The following is a 25,161-nucleotide window of genomic DNA, read 5'->3' as shown; positions in this document are numbered from 1 at the left end:
GCTTTCATATAAAGGGTTTTGAAGAAGATGTATAATGATCCATGCAAACATTTATTTAAAAGTATAAAGATTGTAGCTTAAAGCACAGAAAAAACCTGGAGTAATTGCTAAAAAAAAAAAAACAGGATAAGAAAATGTCAGATGGTTCAAATTAGTATACAAAGACCAAAACCCAAATATACAGAGCTGAGCAAGCCGATCAGCAAGCATATAACTGAAAATGTAAGAAAATGTTTTTCTGATATGGTGAAGAAGACTATCAAAGATACAAGTTTAAATACGACTTATGATTGCAAAGAATCAAATCATCGCACTCAAGACGATGGATCAACAATAAAAGACTGTGCACTTATCATAAAGACACACATAACACAAGGCAAAATCCAGGAGAGGAAGAGCGAGAAGATACCACCAATTATATACCATGTTTTCTTCCAGAAGAAGTAGCAAAGGCAATATGATCCATTAAGAATGGGATGGCCCCCTAGGAAGATGGAATTACAACTGAAGTCTTCAAAGAAGCTGTGGCAGAAGTAAAGAAAATCCTTGCAAAACTCTTCAGATGCTGCTTGAAGAACAGGAAGATTAGTGAAAAAAGGAGTAATGCTATAGTCCTCCTCATCTAAGAAAGGAGACAAAGAAGAACTACAGACCAATTAGCCTATTTTCAATCAATGTAATGATCTTTAAGAAGATATTCACTTATCGGTAGCAACAGACCTTGGGCTTTGCCCAGCCTAGAGAACAAGCAAGACATTACAATGGATATAACACAATGGACCCCATCCAAATTGTACAAGAAGTGATAAATACGTTGTACCACTCATTTTAAAATTTATAGATTAGTAAAAAAAAACAAAAACAAAAAAACATTTGATTCCATCTACCTCAGCTATTTTAAATGCATTAAAAAGGTCAAAATATTAAAGCACTGTACATTTATATTATGAGGAACATTAATGAGTGCCATATCAACCATTAGACTACATAAAGATATGGATTAGAAAGGGTGTGCAACACTTGAATAATTGTTCAAGACATTGAATTAGGAAGAAACATGAATCACAATCAACAGTGAATACTTGTGTCTCCAAACAGCAAATAAGAATAAAAAATGCCAGAGCACTGCAAAGAGGGCTGGAGGCAAATAACACTTGAGTCGCTTATAGTTTGCAGACGACATTGCCGAAGCAAGTAAAAAGATGGGCCTCTATATGAATCTCAGCAAGATCACACAAATGGGTGATCTCTACAACGATGGCCATTCATGGAATAGATCTAGAAGAAGTTCTACCCTCGCCAGCAAGTATCAATGGATAGGAACCCTTAAAATGAAATCAATAGGAGAATGAAGATGGGATGGATAACCAAAAACAAGACAATCTTTCAAAAGAACCTACCACTGTGCCTTAAGAGGAAAGTTTTTGACCAGTGTTTTCTTCGTGTGCTCACATATGGATTTGAAACCTGGATCCTAAATGCAAAGATCATTCATAAGCTTCAGGCTCGAAGTAAGGAGAGACTTATGCTGAGTATTATCCGAAGAGACAGGAAAAATAATGAATGGTTTCAGAAGCAAACAGAAGTCTGTAATATCATCACAAGGGGGAAGAAATTAAAAAGGCAGTGGGTTGGATAAATGGCAAGAAGAAATTACTATTGCTGGACTAAGATAGTACTCAACTTGATTCCAAGGGGTATCAAAAAGACCAAGACGATGAAAAAAAGTAAGATGGGAGAATGAAAGTAGGAATTTTGTTGGAGCAATGTGGAAAAGAGTACCTGGAAGATTACTGGGAAGGCCTTTATCCAGCATTAGATGGGGCTGGAGATGGATAATTGATGTGTGTGTGTGTGTGTTTATATGTACATATATATATATATATATATATATATATATATATATATATATAAATAACAAAAACATATAAAATCACAGCGCCAATATTCACTGAAAGGTAAAGGTGTGTGCCAACTTCATGAGAGGTGGGTGGCTAATAACAATACAAACAGAACAAACACAAACAAGCAACATGTATGACAAGGAAAGAGGACGAAGGAAAGGGAATAGGAAACACAAGGAAAAAACGTGAGGAAGGAAAGCCAATTGAAATAATATGTAAAATAAAATAAAAAAACCTGAAGTAAAAATAAAACACTGGAACACCCGAACAGCTATCCACAGGAACAACCACCTTCCTCGAAATTTCTACAAAACCAAAAGGGATAGCGCAGGCTCCATAGTGTAAATAGTAAAGGTTTAATATACACAAGCTAAAAAATATGCACTCACAACAATGAGATAGAACATGTGCATCGGATAGAGCTCCAGTAACCCGTTCTTCATCTGTTGGTATGGAGCTGTAGTCCCGTGGCTGCACTAAGACTATTTTGTTCATGCAGCCAAGCACCTCAGTGATGTGCGTCTACTCAACGGCCCCCCGGCTGAACAGTACACGCTTACTCGGTTCCGCAGCACAACAGCTCCCATCCAATACAGAAAGGTACAGCAGAGAGGCTCCTGGTGCTACCAATAGCACCAGCACCCTTATACATTACGTCGCAAGTAAAACGGCGACTTCATCCATATCAACAGATGAAAAACGGGTTACTGGAGATCTATATCCTTTACTATTTACACTATGGAGCCAGCGCTGTCCTTTTTTGTTTTGTGTGTGTTGTGTGTGTGTGTAATATATATATATATATATATATATATATATATATATATATATATATATATATATATATATATATATATATACAGTGTTCGACAATCCTATGCATTTATACGCCCGGGGCGTGTGGATTTAACCTCCGGGCGAGTAAATATTGGCCCAAGCAGCACACGTGTTTGTTTTTTAAATTTTCCCTGCTCGCGCTGAAATTTTCCCTGCTCGCGCTGGAAAAAAAAAAAAAAAAACTCCCCCTACCTGACAGCTGATTGGCGCGCGCTCCCCGGTTTTGTGGACGCGCGGCCAGGCTCTATATGAGCCCGCCCCAACGAGCGGCCATTCTTTCTGCCTGGAGCTCTGTTGGAGGGTAAGTACTCTGCAATCTCTCCATGCTGCGGCCCCTCTGCTCCTTCCCTGCGATCTCCCTGGTCCCTACATGGCTCCCTACTCCCCACCGCGGCCCTCTGCTCCTGCCCTCTGCGCCTTTGCGTTAGCTCTGCTGTCCCCTGCTCCTGTCCCCTTCCCCTGCTCCTGTCCCCTGCTCCTGTCCCCTTCTGCTCCTGTCCCCTACTCCTGTCCCCTTCCCCTGCTCCTGTCCCCTGCTCCTGTCCCCTGCTCCTGTCCCCTGCTCCTGTCCCCTGCTCCTGTCCCCTGCTCCTGTCCCCTGCTCCTGTCCCCTTCCCCTGCTCCTGTCCCCTGCTCCTGTCCCCTGCTCCTGTCCCCTTCCCCTGCTCCTGTCCCCTGCTCCTGTCCCCTGCTCCTGTCCCCTGCTCCTGTCCCCTTCCCCTGCTCCTGTCCCCTGCTCCTGTCCCCTTCCCCTGCTCCTGTCCCCTGCTCCTGTCCCCTGCTCCTGTTCCCCTCCCCTTGATCCACCGATCGCTGCCCGGGGCGGGAGATCCCCACTGCTGCAGCCCGGTTGGCGTACGCAGGGGGGCCCTCGCCACGTGCCTCCCTCCCACCCGTCTCCCAAAACTTACAATATGCCCGCCAGCTAGCTTCATGACGGCAAAGCCACCGCATGAGGTGAGGTGGGGGGGGGGGGGGGGGGAAGGTGGATGTCTTCATGCCGCCCCCCACAAGCTTCATGCCGCCCCCACGAGCTTCATGCCGCCGCGGTCTGGGGGGAAGAAGCAGCCTGCAAAGCTGCTTGTCCCCGCACTGCGGGACATGCCAGCGAGGGGAGCAGGGCATCGCCGGATAAGGTAGCGGGGGAGGGGATGTAGCGGGGTGGTGGTGCTGGTCGCGGGCTTTCCCCTCTTCCGATCCCCCCCCCGTGTGTGTAGTGTGTGAGTGTGTGTGTGTGAGTGTGTGTGTGTATATATATATAGGAGAGAGTGTGTGTGTGTGTGTGTGTGTGTGTGTGTGTGTGTGTGTGTGTGTGTGTGTGCATATATATGTGTGTGTGTGTGGGTGTGGGTGTATGGGAGTGTGTGTGTGTGTGTGTGTGTGTGTGCATATATGTGTGTGTGTGTGTATGGGAGTGTGTGTGTGGGTGTGGGTGTGGGTGTATGGGAGTGAGTGTGTGTGTGTGTGTGTATATGGGAGTGAGTGTGTGTGTGTGTGTGTGTATGTTAGTGTATGTGAGTGTGTGTGTATATGGGAGTGTGTGTGTGTGTGTGTATATGTGAGTGTGTGTGTGTTCATATATATGGGAGAGAATGTGTGTGTGTTTATATGGGAGTGAGTGTGTGTGTATATGGGAGTCAGTGTGTGCGTGTGTGTGTGCATATATATGGGAGAGAATGTGTGTGTGTATATGGGATTGAGTGTGTGTGTGTGTGTGTGTGTGTGTGTATGGGAGAGAGTGTGTGAGTGTGTGTGTGTGTGTGTGTGTGTGTGTGATACCAGAGGTACCCCCCCAATCAGTCACCCCCCCCACCTAGTCAGTCAAAGTCACCCAGTCAGTCACCATCTCCTCACCCAGTTCCCCCCCATCAGTCAGTCCCCCCCTATCTCCTCTCTCTCCCATGTCTGTCTCTCTCCCCTCTCTGTCTGTCTCTCTCCCCTCTCTGTCTGTCTCTCTCCCCTCTCTGTCTGTCTGTCTCTCTCCCCTCTCTGTCTGTCTGTCTCTCTCCCCTCTCTGTCTGTCTGTCTCTCTCCCCTCTCTGTCTGTCTGTCTCTCTCCCCTCTCTGTCTGTCTGTCTCTCTCCCCTCTCTGTCTGTCTCTCTCTGTCTCTCACCCACACTCTCTCTGCCTCTCACCCACACTCTCTCTGTCTCTCATCCACACTCTCTCTGCCTCTCACCCACACTCTCTCTGCCTCTCACCCACACTCTCTCTGTCTCTCACCCACACTCTCTCTGTCTCTCACCCACACTCTCTCTGCCTCTCACCCACACTCTCTCTGCCTCTCACCCACACTCTCTCTGCCTCTCACCCACACTCTCTCTGCCTCTCACCCACACTCTCTCTGCCTCTCACCCACACACTCTCTGCCTCTCACCCACACTCACTCTGTCTCTCACCCACACTCTCTCTGTCTCTCACCCACACTCTCTCTGCCTCTCACCCACACTCTCTCTGCCTCTCACCCACACTCTCTCTGCCTCTCACCCACACTCTCTCTGCCTCTCACCCACACTCTCTCTGCCTCTCACCCACTCTCTCTGCCTCTCACCCACACTCTCTCTGCCTCTCACCCACACTCTCTCTGCCTCTCACCCACACTCTCTCTGCCTCTCACCCACACTCTCTCTGTCTCTCTCCCCTCTCTGTCTGTCTCTCTCCCCTCTCTGTCTGTCTGTCTCTCTCCCCTCTCTGTCTGTCTGTCTCTCTCCCCTCTCTGTCTGTCTGTCTCTCTCCCCTCTCTGTCTGTCTGTCTCTCTCCCCTCTCTGTCTGTCTGTCTCTCTCCCCTCTCTGTCTGTCTGTCTCTCTCCCCTCTCTGTCTGTCTGTCTCTCTCCCCTCTCTGTCTGTCTGTCTCTCTCCCCTCTCTGTCTGTCTCTCTCCCCTCTCTGTCTGTCTGTCTCTCTCTGCCTCTCACCCACACTCTCTCTGCCTCTCACCCACACTCTCTCTGCCTCTCACCCACACTCTCTCTGCCTCTCACCCACACTCTCTCTGCCTCTCACCCACACTCTCTCTGCCTCTCACCCACACTCTCTCTGTCTCTCACCCACACTCTCTCTGTCTCTCACCCACACTCTCTCTGTCTCTCACTCACACTCTCTCTGCCTCTCACCCACACTCTCTCTGCCTCTCACCCACACTCTCTGCCTCTCACCCACACTCTCTCTGCCTCTCACCCACACTCTCTCTGCCTCTCACCCACACTCTCTCTGCCTCTCACCCACACTCTCTCTGCCTCTCACCCACTCTCTCTGCCTCTCACCCACACTCTCTCTGCCTCTCACCCACACTCTCTCTGCCTCTCACCCACACTCTCTCTGCCTCTCACCCACACTCTCTCTGCCTCTCACCCACACTCTCTCTGCCTCTCACCCACACTCTCTCTGCCTCTCACCCACACTCTCTCTGCCTCTCACCCACACTCTCTCTGCCTCTCACCCACACTCTCTCTGCCTCTCACCCACACTCTCTCTGCCTCTCACCCACACTTTCTCTGCCTCTCACCCACACTCTCTCTGCCTCTCACCCACACTCTCTCTGCCTCTCACCCACACTCTCTCTGCCTCTCACCCACACTCTCTCTGCCTCTCACCCACACTCTCTCTGCCTCTCACCCACACTCTCTCTGCCTCTCACCCACACTCTCTCTGCCTCTCACCCACACTCTCTCTGCCGCTCACCCACACTCTCTCTGCCTCTCACCCACACTCTCTCTGCCTCTCACCCACACTCTCTCTGTCTCTCACCCACTCTCTCTCTGTCTCTCACCCACTCTCTCTCTGCCTCTCACCCACACTCTCTCACACTCTGGATCTGGATATCTTATTTACCCTATATATCTTAACTGCCCTATACTACACCGAAATAACTTACACTGCTTTCTTCCAGATCTGACTCAAGCTTCACACAGGAAACATCAGAACCCCCCCTAACCCAGAAGACCGGTAAGGAACACCTCCCCTCCAATGTATAACATTGCGGGAATGAAGGTATCTGGACATTGAGGGACTGCGGATCAGGTAAGATCCCAGGCGGGATTGCTGTTTTAGATATTGTGAAGCGGGGACGTCCAGACACTGGTTAAGGGGTTCAGGAAACTAGTCATTCACATCTCGCTTTTATTTCTAGATCCAACATTTACACACACACACACACACACACACACACACACACACACACACACACACACACACACACACACACACACACACACACACACACACACACACACACACACACACACACACACACACACCAAGGACTAATTGTAGTATAATGTAATACAATAAATACATTTATGTCAAAAACGAATGTTGTTCTGACTAGGAATTTATTAAATGTATTTTATTTATATATTTTATTTTAAAGCGGGGTTGGGGTTGGGGCTAGGGGTGGGGTTGGGGGCGGTGTTGGGGGCGGGACTAGGTGGCGAGTAGATTTTTTGGTTGGGCGAGTAGATTTTTGGGTGATTTGTCGAACACTGTATATATATATATATATATATATATATATATATATATATATATATATAAATCCACTTTTAAATATTCTCCCAAACTTACCTCCTACATACAGTGGGGCTTCACTGTTAAGAGTGTAATGTTTTCCAAAGTTATCCATTGTCATGGGTGCTCCTCCATCAATGGACAGATTTACCATCTGGTCAAAGGTAACTAATTCCACTGTATGAAACTGCCCATCATTGATAGTCTCTGCACTGGAGGAGAGAAATTATCAAGTAAAAACCTCATTACACTTCAATTCAAACAATAATGACTCTCTGGGGGATTTTAAGAATGGTCTGCTAATTCCCAATTACACATTGATTTGGGGGCATATGGCAGAGCATGCCACCGGCTAATGACCTGTCTCAGTAATACTGCAAAACAGCATATTTTAAAACAAGAGATGTATCTGTTATCAGGCATCAGTTTGGCAAACAATACAAGGCTATAAAATTCTCGCCATTTCTATTGGAACAATACAGTTTATTTGATACTTTTACATTTGGACTTTCATTACACCTTGTATAAATGAGATCACAGCTAAGCGAAGAGAGAAAGCTGCATTATACCTAACGTTTACAAAGATTATTATGGTAGATATTTATCAGAGGTATACATAAAAAACGATTTGACATCAATTTTAGAATATTAAAGCTGTATGAATAAAAAGAAAGGTAGGAAGGAAATAAGGAGGGGAGAAATGAAAGGAGGAAAGAGGGAGAAAGGGAAAAACTTTGGGTTACCTGTAGATGGCAGAGCTGGGAAAGCTTCCAGGGTCATAACTGACCCTCACATGCCCTTGGTATAATTCCACTGCCATGTGATCATGGTCGCCATTGTACAAAAGGATTCCATTGTCTTCCGCAGTGGAGACCTGCGCATGGTAACAAATTAGATACAAATAAATCATTGTACTACAAATAAGATGGCAGCCTCTCTGCAATTATACAAAACCTACAACCTGTATAAGAAAAGGTTTATTATTGAAGCAACCCAATCGGTTATGTGACACTGACATTTTTTTTATAGTTTCCATTAAAAGTTCATAATGCAATCTGAATATAGGTATTCAAACTAGCTGAATACGTAGTCTCTGAATAAGAGGTTGTATTTTGTTAATATTTGAGGAGTTATTTAAATATAATGGATGGAGGATAAAATATTTCCAGTATTGATGTGCACTATTATTCTGACATATTACCTTATATACATATGTAGCCTAGTGCCCCTGGCTATGTTTTCCCGGCCCTAGCATATATGTCCTGGTAAGTGCAGGCAGTGTTAGGGTTAAATCCCTTTCACATGGGCCAGCACGTAAGTCCGTTAGCACACCAGGGGGGGTGTTAACCAGGTCACATGCACAATGGTGTGAGTCCTGTCCATCACCTAAACCTGCCCAATTTTGGGGCAGGGTTACTAACCCCTCCCCAGGTACATAGATGCTTCCTACCTACATTTAAGGAGGATTCCAAGATGTAGCCTGCTCCCCAGAGAGTGAGGCGTGTTCTTTCTTAACCCATCAGGGCATAAGGGGGAGACCCTCCCCAAGGGCCACAAGCTCTTGGGGGGGGGGGCTAGTCAAGGGAACGTGTACATGCAAGATGCGAGGGAATTGTTCCATGACTGCTGGGTGTATAAAGTATCTCTCTTGCAAGAGAAGGAAGGAATCAGGTCTGGCTTGCCAATAAATGGTCAACTGTTCCTTGCCTCCGTTTGACTTACTGAGAAGGGGTTCCTGTGGGGTACTACTCCCTGCCTCTGACAGATCCCTGCAGGATGGAGGCGCTGTACCGGAGAACTACAAGCCTGTCCCTGTGCTACTCCCACTACCATCAGTAGATACTCAGGCTTTCTGGAAGACCTTAGGTGAGCTAACCAACACCATGATAGCATAGCATACACATCTCCCTTGGGGGGTGAGGGGTGAAAGGTGTTACACATATATTGTTTTAGTAGCCAAGCTGGTCCTACAAATATGTAGATTAGTTGAAGGTTGTATAAAGAAATTACCAGTGTGCAGAGCTTTTGAAACATCCCAGGTCTCTTCTTCAAGTGTTATGACAGTTTCAAGAGACCTGTGAAGTATCAACATCTCTATACTTCAGGTATCACAATCTAAAGTGTATTTATCAAATGTCAATAGGAATATACCCAGCACATAGACTCCTGTAATACTTTATTACAATATTAATTACATTATGTTTGATTGTACAATGAACAACGAATGGGTCTTTTCACTAACCTGAAGTGTGATATTTGCCCGAGGCCAGTTCTGCAGGTCTGTGAATTGCAGGTAGGTGTCCCTATCCACAAAGTTTACACTCAAAAGCTTCTCACACCTTGTACCAACAAATCCCGGAAGGCATTGGCACACAGCGCTGTTTCCCAGGTCAATGCAATTGGCACCATTCTGGCACTGTGTTAGTTTGCACGGACTTGGCAATGAAGACGCTTGTGGTGGCATTTCACAAAGCTGCCCTCTGCAGGGAAAAAGGGAAGGAACTTATTACGAGCATACGTGATGATTTAGGAAAACATCTGTCGCCACTTTGCAGCTAAAATGTGTTTCTGCTAAATGTATTTTTTACAGTTTAGATAAAGTTATGGGAGTTTGAATACAGGAGATGTAGACTCATAATTAACACCTTAGTTGCCAAAAAAAAAAGACAATGCAGTGTAAAGAAAATGGGTTACGGCACTGGCCTATGAAGTGGTGACTGGGTTGGACACATAGGTTCACCAACCTATGACCTTGGCCATTTTATATATTATCTCTGGTACTACAACATAGGGCAGGGTTTCTGTGTCTGCATTAGTTAACCATTTATCGTTCTGTGCGATGTATGCAGACATTTTATGTGTAAAGCGTCATCCATGTACATAGCGCTTTACAGCAGCAACACGCATGACATAATAGGAATAAGCGCTTCATACATACAAGTAGACAATAGGAAAAGGAGTCCATGCCCCGAAGAGCTTACAATCAAAGTGGCAAGTAGGGAGAACTTACAGAGACAGGAGGAGGGTGTTATGGTGAGTATGTAAGGGGTGCTACAGTATGTACAAATACGTTAGCCAAACGGTTGTAATGTGTGTGAATCATCCTGTTCACTTACCTGTGCCCCTCAGTGCAGACGCATGAATATCCATTGATCTCGTCCACACACTGAGCATTATTCTGGCAACGGTGGTCCTTGCAGTCATTATAATTAAGGCTGCAGTTATCTCCTATGTAGCCAGGAGCACACTCGCACCTGGGAAACAAAACAAACTGATTACTTTTCACCGAGGAAAGTCTATTGATAGAAATTTGGCTTAACTGTGACCACAACGAGATTGCATGATGCTTCAGTCACGAAGGGTTTTATACCAAGCTGGTAACTACCGTACCTCCCCGCACCTGCTTAACAGGGCTCTAGTCAAATATTACAAGGTAGAGTGACATTAGATACATCTGTTGGAGGCTATCTTCCATTGTTGATGGGAATGGAGAAAAGTAAGGATGTTATTACTGATTGAAGAAGGTACGTACTTTGGTCCTTCTTCCATCGCAATGCATTTGGAATCGAGATGGCAAGGATTCAGCTCTACAGAGCAAAAATCCACCAAGTGCTCACAGTATTCACCTGTGAAATAAGAATTACAGAGAAACGTGAATGAGCATAACAAGTATCCTCCTGTTTTTAAAGCTGCAGATCAAGCAATATCCTACATGTGTGTTTTTTTAATACATCAGTTCTGTACAATGAGAAAATACTTAAATACATTTAAAAAAAACGGGATAAAAACCCTCTGCCATTTTTTATGTATTCTAATGTAACAAGCATTTTTTCTTCCTAAAGCAACCATTTACAAAGTCACATCCCCTTCCTCTTCTGAAACAGGCTCTGGCACACCCCTTTTTGAGCCCTGCCCTCTCTCTAACAGTGCACCAACTGTATCTAGTGACTGCCTGGTCACATGATCTCCCCCACAGAACTTTGCATCTTTGCTCCTCTTCTGCTGCACTGACAGCCATTTAGTGAACCCGCGAGCCGAATCTTCGCCAATCGATCACATCAATCGCCAACTTAGCTAATTACTTATTGTGTGGATTGTATTGATGCACATATTAAAGGGGAACATTTTTCAATAAAAATTAAAAACCGTCAGCTTGGACTGCTGCTTTAAAACGTACTTACAATTTAGCATGTTCAACATGTTTAACCTACATTTGAAGAAGTGATCAATATTGGGTAATAAAAAAAAAAAGTGGGTAATATAAAAGGGAGGCAAACAACGTATGGAAAGGACATACAGTATAAAAACATACCTGTGTATGGGGCTGTACATAAGCAGGTATAATTATTTATTCCATCTATACAGCTGCCTCCATTTTCACAGTCACTGTATTTACAGTCATCTTTGTTCACCGAACATGTTGGTCCCTCAAATCCCTCAGCGCAGGAACATCTGTTGGTCAGAAGTCAGAAGGTAACATCAAATCACAAGGAACAAAAACTAAGTCTGTTCCCAACCGAACACTATGCTGACACTACAGTACCAGGCAGTGCAGAGTGTCACCTGAAAGGCATTCTGAGTCGAAAGCAACATTTTGAAATAATTCTTACAATCTATGGCAAAAATGCAGCACAATGCCAGATTCTGCAGTATTCACTTATTAGGATCAATATACTAATTGACCAGGTTTTGTAAATAGAATAAGTTTCAATTTTAAATAACGTACTGATAGATCGATTTTATATCAGTGTTGGCTAACTGGGGATTGAAAAACGTTTTCTTGCATGTGGTTAGAAGAGACCGAAAAGGTCTGCACAGCTTGTATTTCTACCCCCAAATGTTCTGCCTGCTAGTATACTTGTCGTAAACACACACCCATGCACACACAAAATAAAGTATAAGAATCTGCCACGCAGATTTCCTGCTGTGTGTGGATTACCTGGACCACTGTAACCCATGGCAATGTTTCAAAGTGAACAATTTCCTTATCTTCTTAGCATATGTACTGTAGTTAGACTTTTACCTATGCATAAATGTATTGCGGGTCCAAAGATCTAAGTACCCTTTGACCACTCTAGATTGAACAGGTGTCTTGTAATGCGGTGTAATATCCTCCAGGAATGAGCCAGGGCTCCTAACCCCAACACTTATCTTAGGAGTCTGAAAATCATTGCCCCAAAAGGGTGCAATGAACTAAGCAGTTACTTGGCTCCCGTATGCCTTAGTGACACCTGCACATTTGATGACATTATATATATATATATATATATCACAGAAAAATGTAAAGCTTTTAAAAAGAAGTCTTCTCTTGGTAATTATGGATGTGTTCACATTTGAACTAACCACCATATTTCTGCTGTCGCCTTTGCTTTCATTTGACATAGAATCTACTCTCTGTAAATTCCCCAAAATAAAAGGACAGAAGAAAACAGCTTGGAAACATTTGTGCTCAGGTTGAAAGCTGTGAAGAGTAAATGGTTTGATTGAATGGCTCTGCAAACCCCAAAGGAAAATACAGGCCTATTGTAAAGATGCTTGGTTGCCAAGGAGACAGAATGAGAGGCAATTTAGCATTTTATTTTTTTTACATCTGGTAATTTTAGGCTCTTAGAGACAGGTCTGGTCATTTCTGCCTCTTGATTCAACATAATTTGCGAATAGCCCAATTCTCTGGTCTATCTCCTTGACTAAGATTTATTTTTGGCAACTAATTATCTTCCAGGGAATGGTGAAATGCAGCGAATACATGAAAAGTGAGTCTCCTCGTTTAAAATCCCTGGATTTAAAGTGGTAGTTGGGTGATGGGAAATGCTGGGAGTTTAGATGCATATGAACTAAAAAGCAAATGGCAGTAATTATAGAAGGATCCGCTGCACTATAGATAGAAGCAAAAAAAACAACAACCCACAATTTAGAATATAAATAAGTGAAGCCACGAATCATCGCTCATTGGCAGTGATCAGTTCTTTTTTTGAAGGCGCATACAACAGATGGCAGAATAATCTATAGCACAGGTCAACTGGCGGGCTGCACAACTCTAAACGGAGGTTGGAAAATCCTCCTGTGGACTTTAAAAAAAAAAACGGTTATCCTCATTTATTTACAAAATAACACTCGGGTGTGATAACTGGCTATACAGAGGTCTATGGCAGGAGTGGCCAACACCAGTTCTCATGGGCCAGCATCAGGCCAGGTGTTCAGGATATCCCTGCTTCAGCACAGGTGGCTCAATCAGTGGCTCAGTCTGTGACTGAGCCAATGATTGAGCCACCTGTGCTGAAGCAGGGATATCCTGAAACCCTGACCTGTTGGTGGCCCTTGAGGATGGTTTTATTTACCAAAGTCTCCCAGATTTGGCACCCAGCCAATGCAAACGAATGATACCAGATTTATCAAAAGCAAAAACTTGAATTGCTTTCAACAGGATTCCTTATCTTTGCTTTATATGGTGTTGTTGTTCATACACTGGGTTTGCCGAAGATTTACAGCGGTGTGACTAGCAAATAGGCCACTAAGTATCTTTATTTATATGGTATTGTATTAGGACAGTGGTTCCCACTTACATGTGAGGTATATATGTTACTTATCTCATGATATATATTATTATAAAACATACTGGACACCCAACAAGCTCCTATTGGACCCCCAAAATAACCACAACATATATATAAGCATATGAGTGTCACAGAGGAGTGCTACTGAGCATGGCAATATATATTTAAAATCAGAGACAGAACATAAAACACAGACAGAGCTCAGTTTTTAGCACATCCAGTGAAACTCATACACGGTACAGTGCCTAAATATATATGTATAAATATCAAGTAAAATGGTCTTTTAGATTAACATTTTTGGCCAAAATTGTTGTAAGCCCCTGAGCCAACTGCACGGCAGACCACAATTCAGGGGTCCCTAACGCTAATATAAATTCTTAATAACCTGTGTAGTAACAGGAAGAATGATTTATAGTAAATCTGTCAATATTAGTTGCAAAGTTCTAAGTCTGATTGAAGCTTTTAATAACCTGTACATTACCAGGAAAAGCACTCTGTATTAGAGTTGTCACAACCATACTGCAAGCCAGCAAGTTCCCCTGAGTGGAAGATGCTATGGAGTGAGCCCTTAACCATCTAAATGTGGGAGGGGGTGAGCTACAATTAGGTAGGAGGTTGCCACCCTCCAAACAGCCAAGACTAGCTGAAAAACATCATTCTTCCTGTTACTACACAGGTTATTAAGAATTTATATTAGCGTTAGGGACCCGTGAATTGTGGTCTGCCGTGCAGTTGGCTCAGGGGCTTACAACAATTTTGGCCAAAAATGTTAAACTAAAAGACCATTTTACTTGATATTTATACATATATATTTAGGCACTGTACCGTGTATGAGTTTCACTGGATGTGCTAAAAACTGAGCTCTGTCTGTGTTTTATGTTCTGTCTCTGATATAAAATATATATTATTATACAACTCGGGATATGAGTCGATATATGTGTGTATTTGTATATATGTGTCTGTGTGTGTGTATATATGTATGTGTGTGTATGTATGTGTGTGTATCTATATATAAACTGCTCCCATAACACCTGTAATTGCTTTATGCAAATAGTCAGAAATGCAAATCGCATTAATTAGAAGAGATGTATTTTTGGCGTCCATTCAATATCAAAATGGCTTGATAATTTGACCCAACATGGAAAAAAAAATGTATCTTGTGATCCTCAATGCCAAGGAAAATGACCAGGCATGTAATGACTGCTGGGACTGCTTCTCCCATCTATACAAATTGCAAGGAATTCACTCAAAGGACATTAGACATTTACCAAGCTCTTTGCAAATCATACAGCCATTTTTTAGCATTACATAAACTGTAAACCTAACTTTAAATGTTACCATAGCAACTTAGAAAAAATTCTCCTGGACCGTGAAGCTGGAAAAAAAATTAATCTATTTTAAACGCACCTTCACACAAAATAGTTGGCAATAACATTTCTCGAAGATCAGGAAATGTAGCAATGATGTTAACAAATGCATCACATAATGGGATAACTTCTACATAACTTATTTTCTTTGGATAAGCTCGTTTTTACAAAAGACTGAAATTTGCATTTGATGGCTTTCCCCCCCCACCCCCCTCTCAATCTAAAATCTTTTCTGGCTTACTATTACAATTAGATTGTAAGCTCCTCGGAGCAGGGACTCCTCTTTCTAAATGTTACGTTTGTCTGAAGCACTTATTCCCATGTCCTGTTATTTTTATATTTATTTATTATTTGTTATTTATTATTTATATGTTTACCACGTGTATTACTACTGTGAAGCGCTATACAAATAAAGACATACAATACTTGCTATGCTACTCCTTTAATAACTCTTCTGTTTCATTTAATCTATGTTGGCTTCATCCTACGTATATCCCAGTCTCATGCGCCAGGTACAGAATGCTCATACATTTCTTGTTATTACATTATCAAGCTGGGGGCATATACAATAAATCTCTTCTTATGTAGGGTGACCATATGTCGGTATTTTCCTGGACATGTCCGGATTTTTTAGATAAAGTCGCCGGAGGAATTTTTAAATATCTAAAAACGCCCGTGATTTCTGGCCGAGCACGCGCAGTCGGCACTCATCGCTCATGCATGCGTGATCAGCTTTCGTTCATGCATGTGCAGTCGGCATTCACCACTCGCACGTGTGAAAAAAGCTGACCGCGCATCCGTTTGCGATAAGTGCCGTACTCGCACATGCGCAGTTGATGCTCATCGCTCGCGCATGCGTCTCCGGCTTTTGTTCGTGGCGAACACCAACTGCGCATACGCGAATGAAAGATGTCCACTGTGATGATAGAGAGCATTTGGCCCGGGATTAAAGGGGTTACACCCCATTTGGCCACCCTCTACTCTCACCTGGGAAGCAAGGGGTTAACTGGACTGAGGTCCAGTAATGTGTTTTGCCTTGCTTCAGTATCCAAATGTTTATTCCCCTGTGTAAATGTATTGTGTTATCCTGGTGTTTGCACTCACACATACACTAGGGTTGATGGGGGAGGGAAGGGGTTAATGTTAAAATGGTGATTATAGCCCTTTGTGTAATTTTCCCGCCTTTTCAGGCTCCATTTTGCAGCCGTCCATAGGTCGCCATTGAGCCTCCATGCTTTCTAATGGCAGAAGAAGCGGTTTTGGACCTGTTTTCCAGCGACGACCAGCAGGTGGCGTCCGAGAGGAGGAGCGGCGGTTTCCCATTGTAAGTCAGTGGGCTCATTGACTTCAATGGAGATTCCTCAACGCCGGGCTCGAGGTACAGGTTGGCAGCCATCCAAACCGCAGACCGCAAAAGCGGATACAATGTCTTTTAAAAGAGTCTAATCACTTTGGTCAAGTTCAACGCCAATTGGCATGGGAATCTTGGGCTCTAGGGCCCCTGGGAATAAAGTTCTTTTTGTCCCTACTCCCTAGGAACCCCCACACACGATCCACACCGGGTCCGGGAATGAGGGACCCCCGTAAGGGGTCGAGCGGAGAAGGAGGGTCGCACCATTGAATCTAATGGCGACGGGCGCCATGCATTGTCAATGGCGGCGCCGGCCATTGATTCCAATGGGGAAAAGCCGCATGGCGAAAAAACGACTAAGTGTGAAATGTTGAAATGTGTAAGTCCATATCTCCGGTTCTGGAATGACCAGAGGGATGGGATTTGGGTGGCATATAGCCAAGGTTCCGGCTTTAATGCATGCCCATTCCCAGCCCCCTCAGACCAACCAGATGGAGTGTGGACGCAGGTAAAGATTTGTGAATTTTCTCATAGGCTTCAATGGCGGCGGTTCCTCCATTGAAAGTCTATGGCGGGAAACTCCATTGACTACAACGGCGGAGTTGCTCCATTGAAACCCACGGCGGCGGAGCCCGTTGTTTTCAATGGGGATTTAGTGAAACGCTGAGATTTCTTTTTAGCTGAGATTTTTATAATAAAATATGAAACGGTTTATGTGATATTTGTATAACTCCGGTTCTGAGGGTCCTGGCGGGCTGAAATTTGGACCCTATAGTGTACCACTTCCGACATTAAGGTCTGGAAAGTTTGGACCCGCTGGACTTACCAGAACCAGGTATTTTAATATGTGTAGGTATTAAAATGTATATGGGGTTTTGGGTCTGCTCTGAAAACTGCACACTCCAACTGCTATGTTAATAGGCAGGAAGAGCATCCTGCAAGAAATTAACATAGCCCGGTGATCAAAGGCTAACTGCCCTAATTGTTTATACTGGGGGCAGGAACCAAGGAACTGAGTGTTTTTTAAGTGTGATACTTCACACTTACAATGGAAGCCAAAATCTGCTTCAAAGAGCTTCAAAGAGATTTTTGCTAGACAGCTCGGCACCTTGAGTGTAAGAGAAGGGTTAAAATGGTATATAAGTCAGTCACCCCTTACTCAATTGTCTTCATGTGTCCTTCATGTGTCTTCATGATCTGCATGTATTGCTGTGATGTCAACTGAATTATGGAAGAAATGGCCCATCCTGTATCCTGATGGCTTTCTTGTCCTAACCTTTAAGTAAGTGTCCATATTTTGTCTGTTATTTGTATATCTCGTGTGTTCACCTTTATCAAGGAATAAATTATATTTTATCATATCTAAGTCTCGTCCAGTTCAACCCAGTTATATCTTTGGGTGTGTATTATTAATAGCCTGTCACAAAGCTCCCGTCACATCCACGCATGCGTGAATGATGAACGCCGGCTGCGAATGCGCGATGGGTGTTCCGACTTGGTGTCCTCTTTTTTGAGTGGTGAATTATGGTAACCCTATTCTTATCAGCCACGGAGCTACCTATATCCTTTGTTAAGGAGGTATGTTTTAAGATGGGTCTTAAAGGTGGATAGAGAGGGTGCTAGTCAGATATTGAGGGGAAGGACATTCCAGAAGTGTGGGGCAGTCAGTGAGAAAGGGTTAAGGCGGGAGAGGGCGATCTAAAATGGAGACCTGGAAAACCAGAACTGGATTAGATTGTCATGTAGACATAGTTATTCATAAAACTGCAATACTGACACTTAGGCAAGTCAATGGGAGTTTCCGTACGATAGCCTCTGAACAGCCCTATCGTATGGAGTTAGATTGGTAATTCTGTATCTCACTGCTGTAGAGGAGAACATATTGACACATTGTGCTCTGTTTACTCACATGAATCCAATGGCTTCTTCTTTGGGGTGACACAGGCCATTATTCTCACAGGGGTTGCTGGAGCAGGCGTTTAGGGGGATATCACAGGCTTTGCCCTGCACAAGATAAGCAAAGATTAGCTTAAAGTGTTTTGTTTCTGAATCACAGAGTATGAGTTACACCAGGGGTATCAAACTTAGTCCTCAAGGGCCACCAACAGGTCAGGTTTTCAGGATAGCCCTGCTTCAGTACAAGTGGCTCAATCAGTGGCTCAGTCGTAGACTTCGACTGAGCCACTGATTGAGCCACCTGCGCTGAAGCAGGGCTATCCTGAAAACTTGACTTGTTGGTGGCCCTTGAGGACCGAAGTTGCCCACCTCTGAGTTAAACTCTTCACTGCCGGAAGGGTCAGAGAAATGCATTACGGATAGGGTTAATAAAACGGTACCTACTGAAAGCATATTGCTAGCAAAAAGAAGAAAAGTGATAGGAAACATAAAGAAGTTACACTAAAAAAAAAATATTCAGCATTGCACTGTACTATGTACAAATATGGCCTAATCCTTACATATCTGTTTGTGTCTCAGATACACGCACAAAGCCATTAACCTTGGTACAAATGAAGCACAAATAGCACATAGCACAGTTCGTATTGAGTATAGTACAAAACCATTCAAAGCGGTTTTGAAAACACCATTCAGATTCACTGTATTAAGACATACCTATGTTCCATTTTCCTTTCTCTGCTGTGAGAAATGTCAGTTTATCACAGAAAGATGGCTTCTAAAATACAATTCACTATTTTATGCTAAAAAGATTTTGTTGCATTTATAGATATGCAAACTTTTCACAAACATTTGCTGTTGAATAGATTTGTGGGGGTGAAAACCCACCAGAAAAATTCCCCATTTGGGGAGCAGGGGGTCCCCAGTGCCGAAATGAATGGGGTTCAGCTCTGGAGATCCCCTGCTTTCTACCTAGGGGGAACTTGTTTTTTTGGGGTGGGGTGAAGGGGGAGGGCATATGCTCTTTTAAAGGTGCTGCTCCTTGTAACATGAAAGTGGAGCAGCGATCAATGCTTTTTGTTTAGTCAGATTCCTGCTTCCCTTTCTATATAACAAGGGTGTGACCAAATGGAGCAAAGGGTGAAGGAAAAAGCAGGAAGTTGGAAAAAAAAAAAAAAACAACTTCATTCTCAAAGTAACCAAAAAATATAAATCACACCAGGAACCCTTCATGTTTAATACGGGGCACCCTGCGTTGACACACTGACCAGGTTAACACTGACTTCAGAGTTCAGTTTCGTCCCTAATTACCTATTTTGGTGCAAGCTATAAACAAAGCACTTTTATGCCCCACTATAATATTTATTCTTTTATAGGGCTGACAGCATACACAGCAATGAGCTACTGCTCTACAGGGCTTACAATTTAATTTTGGTGCCTGAGACACAGGGCAATTGAGAGTTGATGGTGGGAATCCAACCAGGTGCACCCATTTCCAAAGCAGTGACATTACCACGGAGCTGCTCCTTCAGCTCGTCGAAATGTTTAAGACTTCTAATCCCATTGTTACCGGGTGGGTAGATATGAGATTCTGCATATATTGCTCACATGAAACCATACCTTGAAACCAGCTGGGCAAATGCATCGGTAATATTCCACAACGTCGTTCTGACAGGTGCCTTGGTTTCGACAAGGATTGGAGAGGCACGGGTGACACTTGGCCTGGATGTTTTGGCTTGGGGGTCCTGGACGAAATGATAAACGCATGAAATATGGGAGCGAATCAGAAGTGTACAATAGAGAGAGATGAAATGTGACCAGGTGAGGAGCACAAGTAGGTGTTTCAATATGAGTGGACTTCGGAAGTACTGTAAACAAACATCTGATGGAAATAGCAGACTCTCTAAAACATCATCGCTTTATTCAATACAATTTTTCATTCAATTTTGTTGATTAAAATGACCTTCAACGTTTATCTCCTTGCAGTTCCAATATTTACCAGCGTCTGTGTCTATTTCTCCTGTTCCTCACACACAATTACCGCTTCCACATGTTCCTCACAAGTCATGCTACATTATATTTGCTAATGAAATGTTCTTTTTTTCTGACCCTGGATTGTTTTAATGCTTCTTTCTTCCTGCTTCTCCTATGGGGTACAAGTAATCCATGCACTTCTACTGCTCTAGTGGTTGGTCTTCCAATCATACATTATGAAAATAGCTTTCCCTGAAATGATGTTCTACCTTCCGAATCAGAAGGCAACAATCAAAAATGGAAGGTTGTACATAGATATATGGAACATCATTACATATTATACATTATGCATTACTGATACTCCCCTCGCACATGTGTGGTATGTAACACAAGTTATATGAATTTTGGATGAGTGCCCCGCAGTTTGTAAAATGTAATAATGATTAAGTATCTCTTTTAAATTGTAAGCTATGAAGTATTTTATACGATTTCCTGAGAGGCAATGGAATAAGCAAAACCTATTGTTGAGTTTTGACGACTCACCAGGACTGCATGTTGAATTGTCATTGTAAAAGCGAATGGACCATTAGAGTTTAGCCTCATAAATGGAACGGGCCTTACATGAATGTACGTCTTCCTGTTTCATTAACTACATGTCTGCTGGTTTTCTTTGGGAATTCCTCAGGATAATAGGTATTGCCACTGACCTAAGCACAGTGGAACAAAAGTATGATCATTTTACCATTGCATTCAAACTTTTTGGCGGGCGTGGTAAGAAGAAGCTTGCCGTCCATTTCAGCCGGTCCAGTGCAGCGTGCAATTCCAGGCTCTTTGTAACCTGTTTTCACCCAGTTGGACAGCCAGCGCAGATTACAGTCACAATACAGGGGGTTGGCACCAATTGCTCTAAAAAAAAAGAAAAGCAATAGATAAGAATGATTAAGGGGCTGGACATCCCTCAATCTAGCTATTTATCATTCTGGTAACTAACCCATTCTATCCATCATCTCTCTGTTTATCTGTATATCTGTATATCTATCCATCATCTGTCTGTCTATATCTATCGATCTATCATATGTCTCTATCTAGCTATTTTCTATATAAGTAATGGTTTAATGAAATTGAATGAAAATGAATTTTAGGTAGGTTAATACATTGGATATATATATATATATATATATATATATATATATATAGATATATATATATATATATATATATATATATATCACCATTATCACCCAGCACACAGTGCTTCCGCTGCAGCAAGGGATTCTGGGAAATGATATGCAAATGAGCACACAGTGCCACCCTTTGCTTCAAACCCATATAACATGGTCCCCTGTAAGCTTATGCTTGCTGCATTTCACAGCTTTGAGAACAGCCAGGGTTAAGATTAATAGCCAGTAAACCAACCCATATATATATCTTCGAACCAATGCTGCATTTACTCAAAAACTGTTCCACCAGGTGGCACCCTGGAACAGCCAGAGAAATGGAATTAATTGCTTAGGTCAGTGGAAACATTTGAGAACGTTTAAAACCTCAGTTTGTGCTATTTATTCTTTTGTTTAGCAGCTGTAAGGTTTAATAAATTAAACTCTCATATAACACGCTGAAAAAAAATTCATTTCTGGAGATACAGTTTGGAATGGACGGATCGTCTTTGTTAAGTTTAAAAGCAGTTGTACCATGTGCCAAAGCAAACAGTTAGTGAATGGAGAGACCGGTTTGGTCTCTGTGTGCTCATGAACCAAGAACTGTCCGTGTTGAGTTAGAAAAATCTACAAATGTGTGCAAGGAAATGATACATTAAAAAGTTATGGTGGGTAAAACAAAGTGACAAAAACCCTCCCCCATACAGTGTACAGTAAATAAAAATACCACATGTGGTGCATTTGCACGTCTCAGACTGGTCTGCAACCCTGTCTCCCCATTATAGCTTAGCATACAGTGATTCCACTGCCGCCAGGGATTCTGGGTAATGACATGCAAATGAACACAGTGTCACTTTTTGTTTCTCATCGATTTTAACATGGATCCCTATAAGCTTATCCCTGCCGAATTACACAGCCTCTCAGCACATCCTGGGTTAAGAAGTGCAGAGCCAGTAACCCTGCTCACAGACAAAGGAAACAATGAAAAAATAGAGGGAGACAGGTAGAAAAGGGGCAGAGCAGAAAAGAGTCAACTAGAAATGAAACATGAAATTTTCTGCAAAGTGACACACAGTGTGAACCGAAGGTGCTGTTACACGTATGACCAAAGGAAATGAACGGCAGATAATGTTTTATGGGTTAAATCTTGGTGATTAATACCCTCCTTAAAATAAAATGAAATAAGAGAGCAATGAGTATTTTGAAGATATCGATCTTAACAATGTTTGTAAATTGAGATTTATTTTTTTTGCTTATTTTAAATCCCTTATGTTGTTAATTCTGAATGAAACTGGTAAGCACGCTCCCCCTTTCTTTCTGTGTACCCTTTGCGTTCTTATTTCCATGCTGCCTCTTTGCATGGGACGCATACAGTTGAAGACGTGATCGTAGAGGCAGAAGAAACAAGATTTGCAATATCCTTCCCCTTCACAGTCCGATGCCAACTTCAAAAAAAGATGTAAAAATACTCTACAGCTGTTATTGCAGCCCGCGGCACGAAGCAGCGGGACATACTCAACACGCCAGCGGGACATACTCAACACGCCAGCGGGACATACTCAACACGCCAGCGGGACATACTCAACACGCCAGCGGGACATACTCAACACGCCAGCGGGACATACTCAACACGCCAGCGGGACATACTCAACACGCGGGACATACTCAACACGCCAGCGGGACATACTCAACACGCCAGCGGGACATACTCAACACGCCAGCGGGACATACTCAACACGCCAGCGGGACATACTCAACACGCGGGACATACTCAACACGCCAGCGGGACATACTCAACACGCCAGCGGGACATACTCAACACGCCAGCGGGACATACTCAACACGCCAGCGGGACATACTCAACACGCCAGCGGGACATACTCAACACGCCAGCGGGACATACTCAACACGCCAGCGGGACATACTCAACACGCCAGCGGGACATACTCAACACGCCAGCGGGACATACTCAACACGCGGGACATACTCAACACGCCAGCGGGACATACTCAACACGCCAGCGGGACATACTCAACACGCGGGACATACTCAACACGCCAGCAGGACATACTCAACACGCGGGACATACTCAACACGCGGGACATACTCAACACGCGGGACATACTCAACACGCCAGCGGAACATACTCAACACGCGGGACATACTCAACACGCCAGCGGGACATACTCAACAAGCGGGACATACTCAACACGCCAGCGGGACATACTCAACACGCCAGCGGGACAAGCCACCCGTGTTTTACATCAGTTGCGTGCATGAAGAGGTGGGCTATCGCGGTATTTCTAAAACAAAAGAACAGATCCTGCGCTCCTACTAATTTGGGCTAAAATATACCAGTGACATTTACATTTAGAACAGAAGTCTGTGTAACAAAGGAGTCATTTTGTTGCATCTTTTGATCAAAACAGGATTCAAGCCGCCAACCTCGTCAAGGTAGACTGGCAAAAAGAAGAAAATGCGATGAGGAATTAGTGCAATTAAAAGCTTGGCCAACTTTTAATTGCACTAAATCACAAAAACATATGCTTCATTTATTTAACCCCTACAGGGCACTTTCACATATCTAACAAAGTTTAATCCGCAGGACATTAAGAAATGACATATATTCAGTGCAGGTCCCTGCTAAATGGAATTTACCTTGATGAGGTTGGCGGCTTGAATCATGTTTTGATAAAAATATGCAACCAAATGACTCCTTTGTTACACAGACTAAGGCCGCGTTTATAGTGCCGGCGACGCGACCGATGACATCACCCGTCGCCACTGGCGAAAGTTGAACTTTAGTTTTAAGCGACGTCGCTGGCGACAAGGCCAGTGTCGTCACCAAGGAGGAGGGCAGCGCTCTGTGATTGGTTTAGAGACAGTCACATGTGGCGACTGTCTCTAAAAAAATCAAATTTCACTGGCTTCCAAATTTTTAGTCGCTCTGTCAATCCGTCGCCGTCGCGCTTACTTTAAGAAAAAGTACCCCATGTCTATGGATTTTATTCAATAAACATCGTTTTTGGTCACCACGTCATCCCTTTTTTGGATTGACTGGGTGGATGGGTGACAGTGGATGGGTGGCTGAGTGGGTGGGTGACTGAGTGGGTGGGTGATTGAGTGACGGGGCGGGTGATTGAGTGACGGGGCGGGTGGGTGAGTTGGGTGGGTGACTGCCTGGGTGGGTGGGTTGTTTGGGTGAGTGAGTGCCTGGGTCTGACCTTGACTGAATGGGTGGGTGCTGTTTCCCTGCCCACCAGATGTTTCCCCTCCTGCCCCCGATATCCCCGCAGCTGTTGCCCGGGGCGGGAGGTGGGCGCGGGGGGGGGGAGGCACGGGAGGTAGGCGGCTTGGGGGGGCGAGACTGGCGGGCTAATTCTGTGGCTGGAGGCGGGCGCGCAGGGGAAGCTGGGTTGGCGGATGCGGGGGAAGCTGGGAGCAGGCCCACAGGCAGGAGGCCGGACACCCTGCTTTCGTGTGCATGCGCGCCGGGACCTTGGCTCGGCGCATGCACACGGGAATCGCCACCATTTTAAAAAAAACTTTTTTTAAAATAAAAACGGGCAAGGTCGGGCCCCTTGACTCACATGCCCGGGACGCAAACCCGGACAGA

The 25,161-nt window shown here is 44.0% G+C and overlaps 1 protein-coding gene across 1 annotated transcript in view; it reads right to left on the bottom strand.

The window, feature by feature from the left end:
• Positions 1-25,161, bottom strand: part of SLIT1 (slit guidance ligand 1) — a 259,749-nt gene that overhangs the window by 3,724 nt on the left and 230,864 nt on the right. The window contains exons 26-34 of the mRNA XM_075612392.1: positions 21,131-21,294; positions 20,035-20,159; positions 18,431-18,525; positions 11,562-11,701; positions 10,782-10,875; positions 10,366-10,503; positions 9,492-9,729; positions 7,993-8,123; positions 7,307-7,461 (exon numbers count right to left, since the gene is read on the bottom strand). Coding sequence (XP_075468507.1) covers positions 7,307-7,461; positions 7,993-8,123; positions 9,492-9,729; positions 10,366-10,503; positions 10,782-10,875; positions 11,562-11,701; positions 18,431-18,525; positions 20,035-20,159; positions 21,131-21,294 — 1,280 coding nt within the window. The remainder of the gene's footprint in view (positions 1-7,306; positions 7,462-7,992; positions 8,124-9,491; positions 9,730-10,365; positions 10,504-10,781; positions 10,876-11,561; positions 11,702-18,430; positions 18,526-20,034; positions 20,160-21,130; positions 21,295-25,161) is intronic.

This window comes from Ascaphus truei, chromosome 8 (genome assembly GCF_040206685.1).
Source record: "Ascaphus truei isolate aAscTru1 chromosome 8, aAscTru1.hap1, whole genome shotgun sequence".
Lineage (NCBI taxonomy): Eukaryota > Metazoa > Chordata > Amphibia > Anura > Ascaphidae > Ascaphus > Ascaphus truei.
The sequence above is the reverse complement of the archived record's forward strand: the minus strand, read 5'-3'. Positions and strand labels throughout refer to the sequence as shown.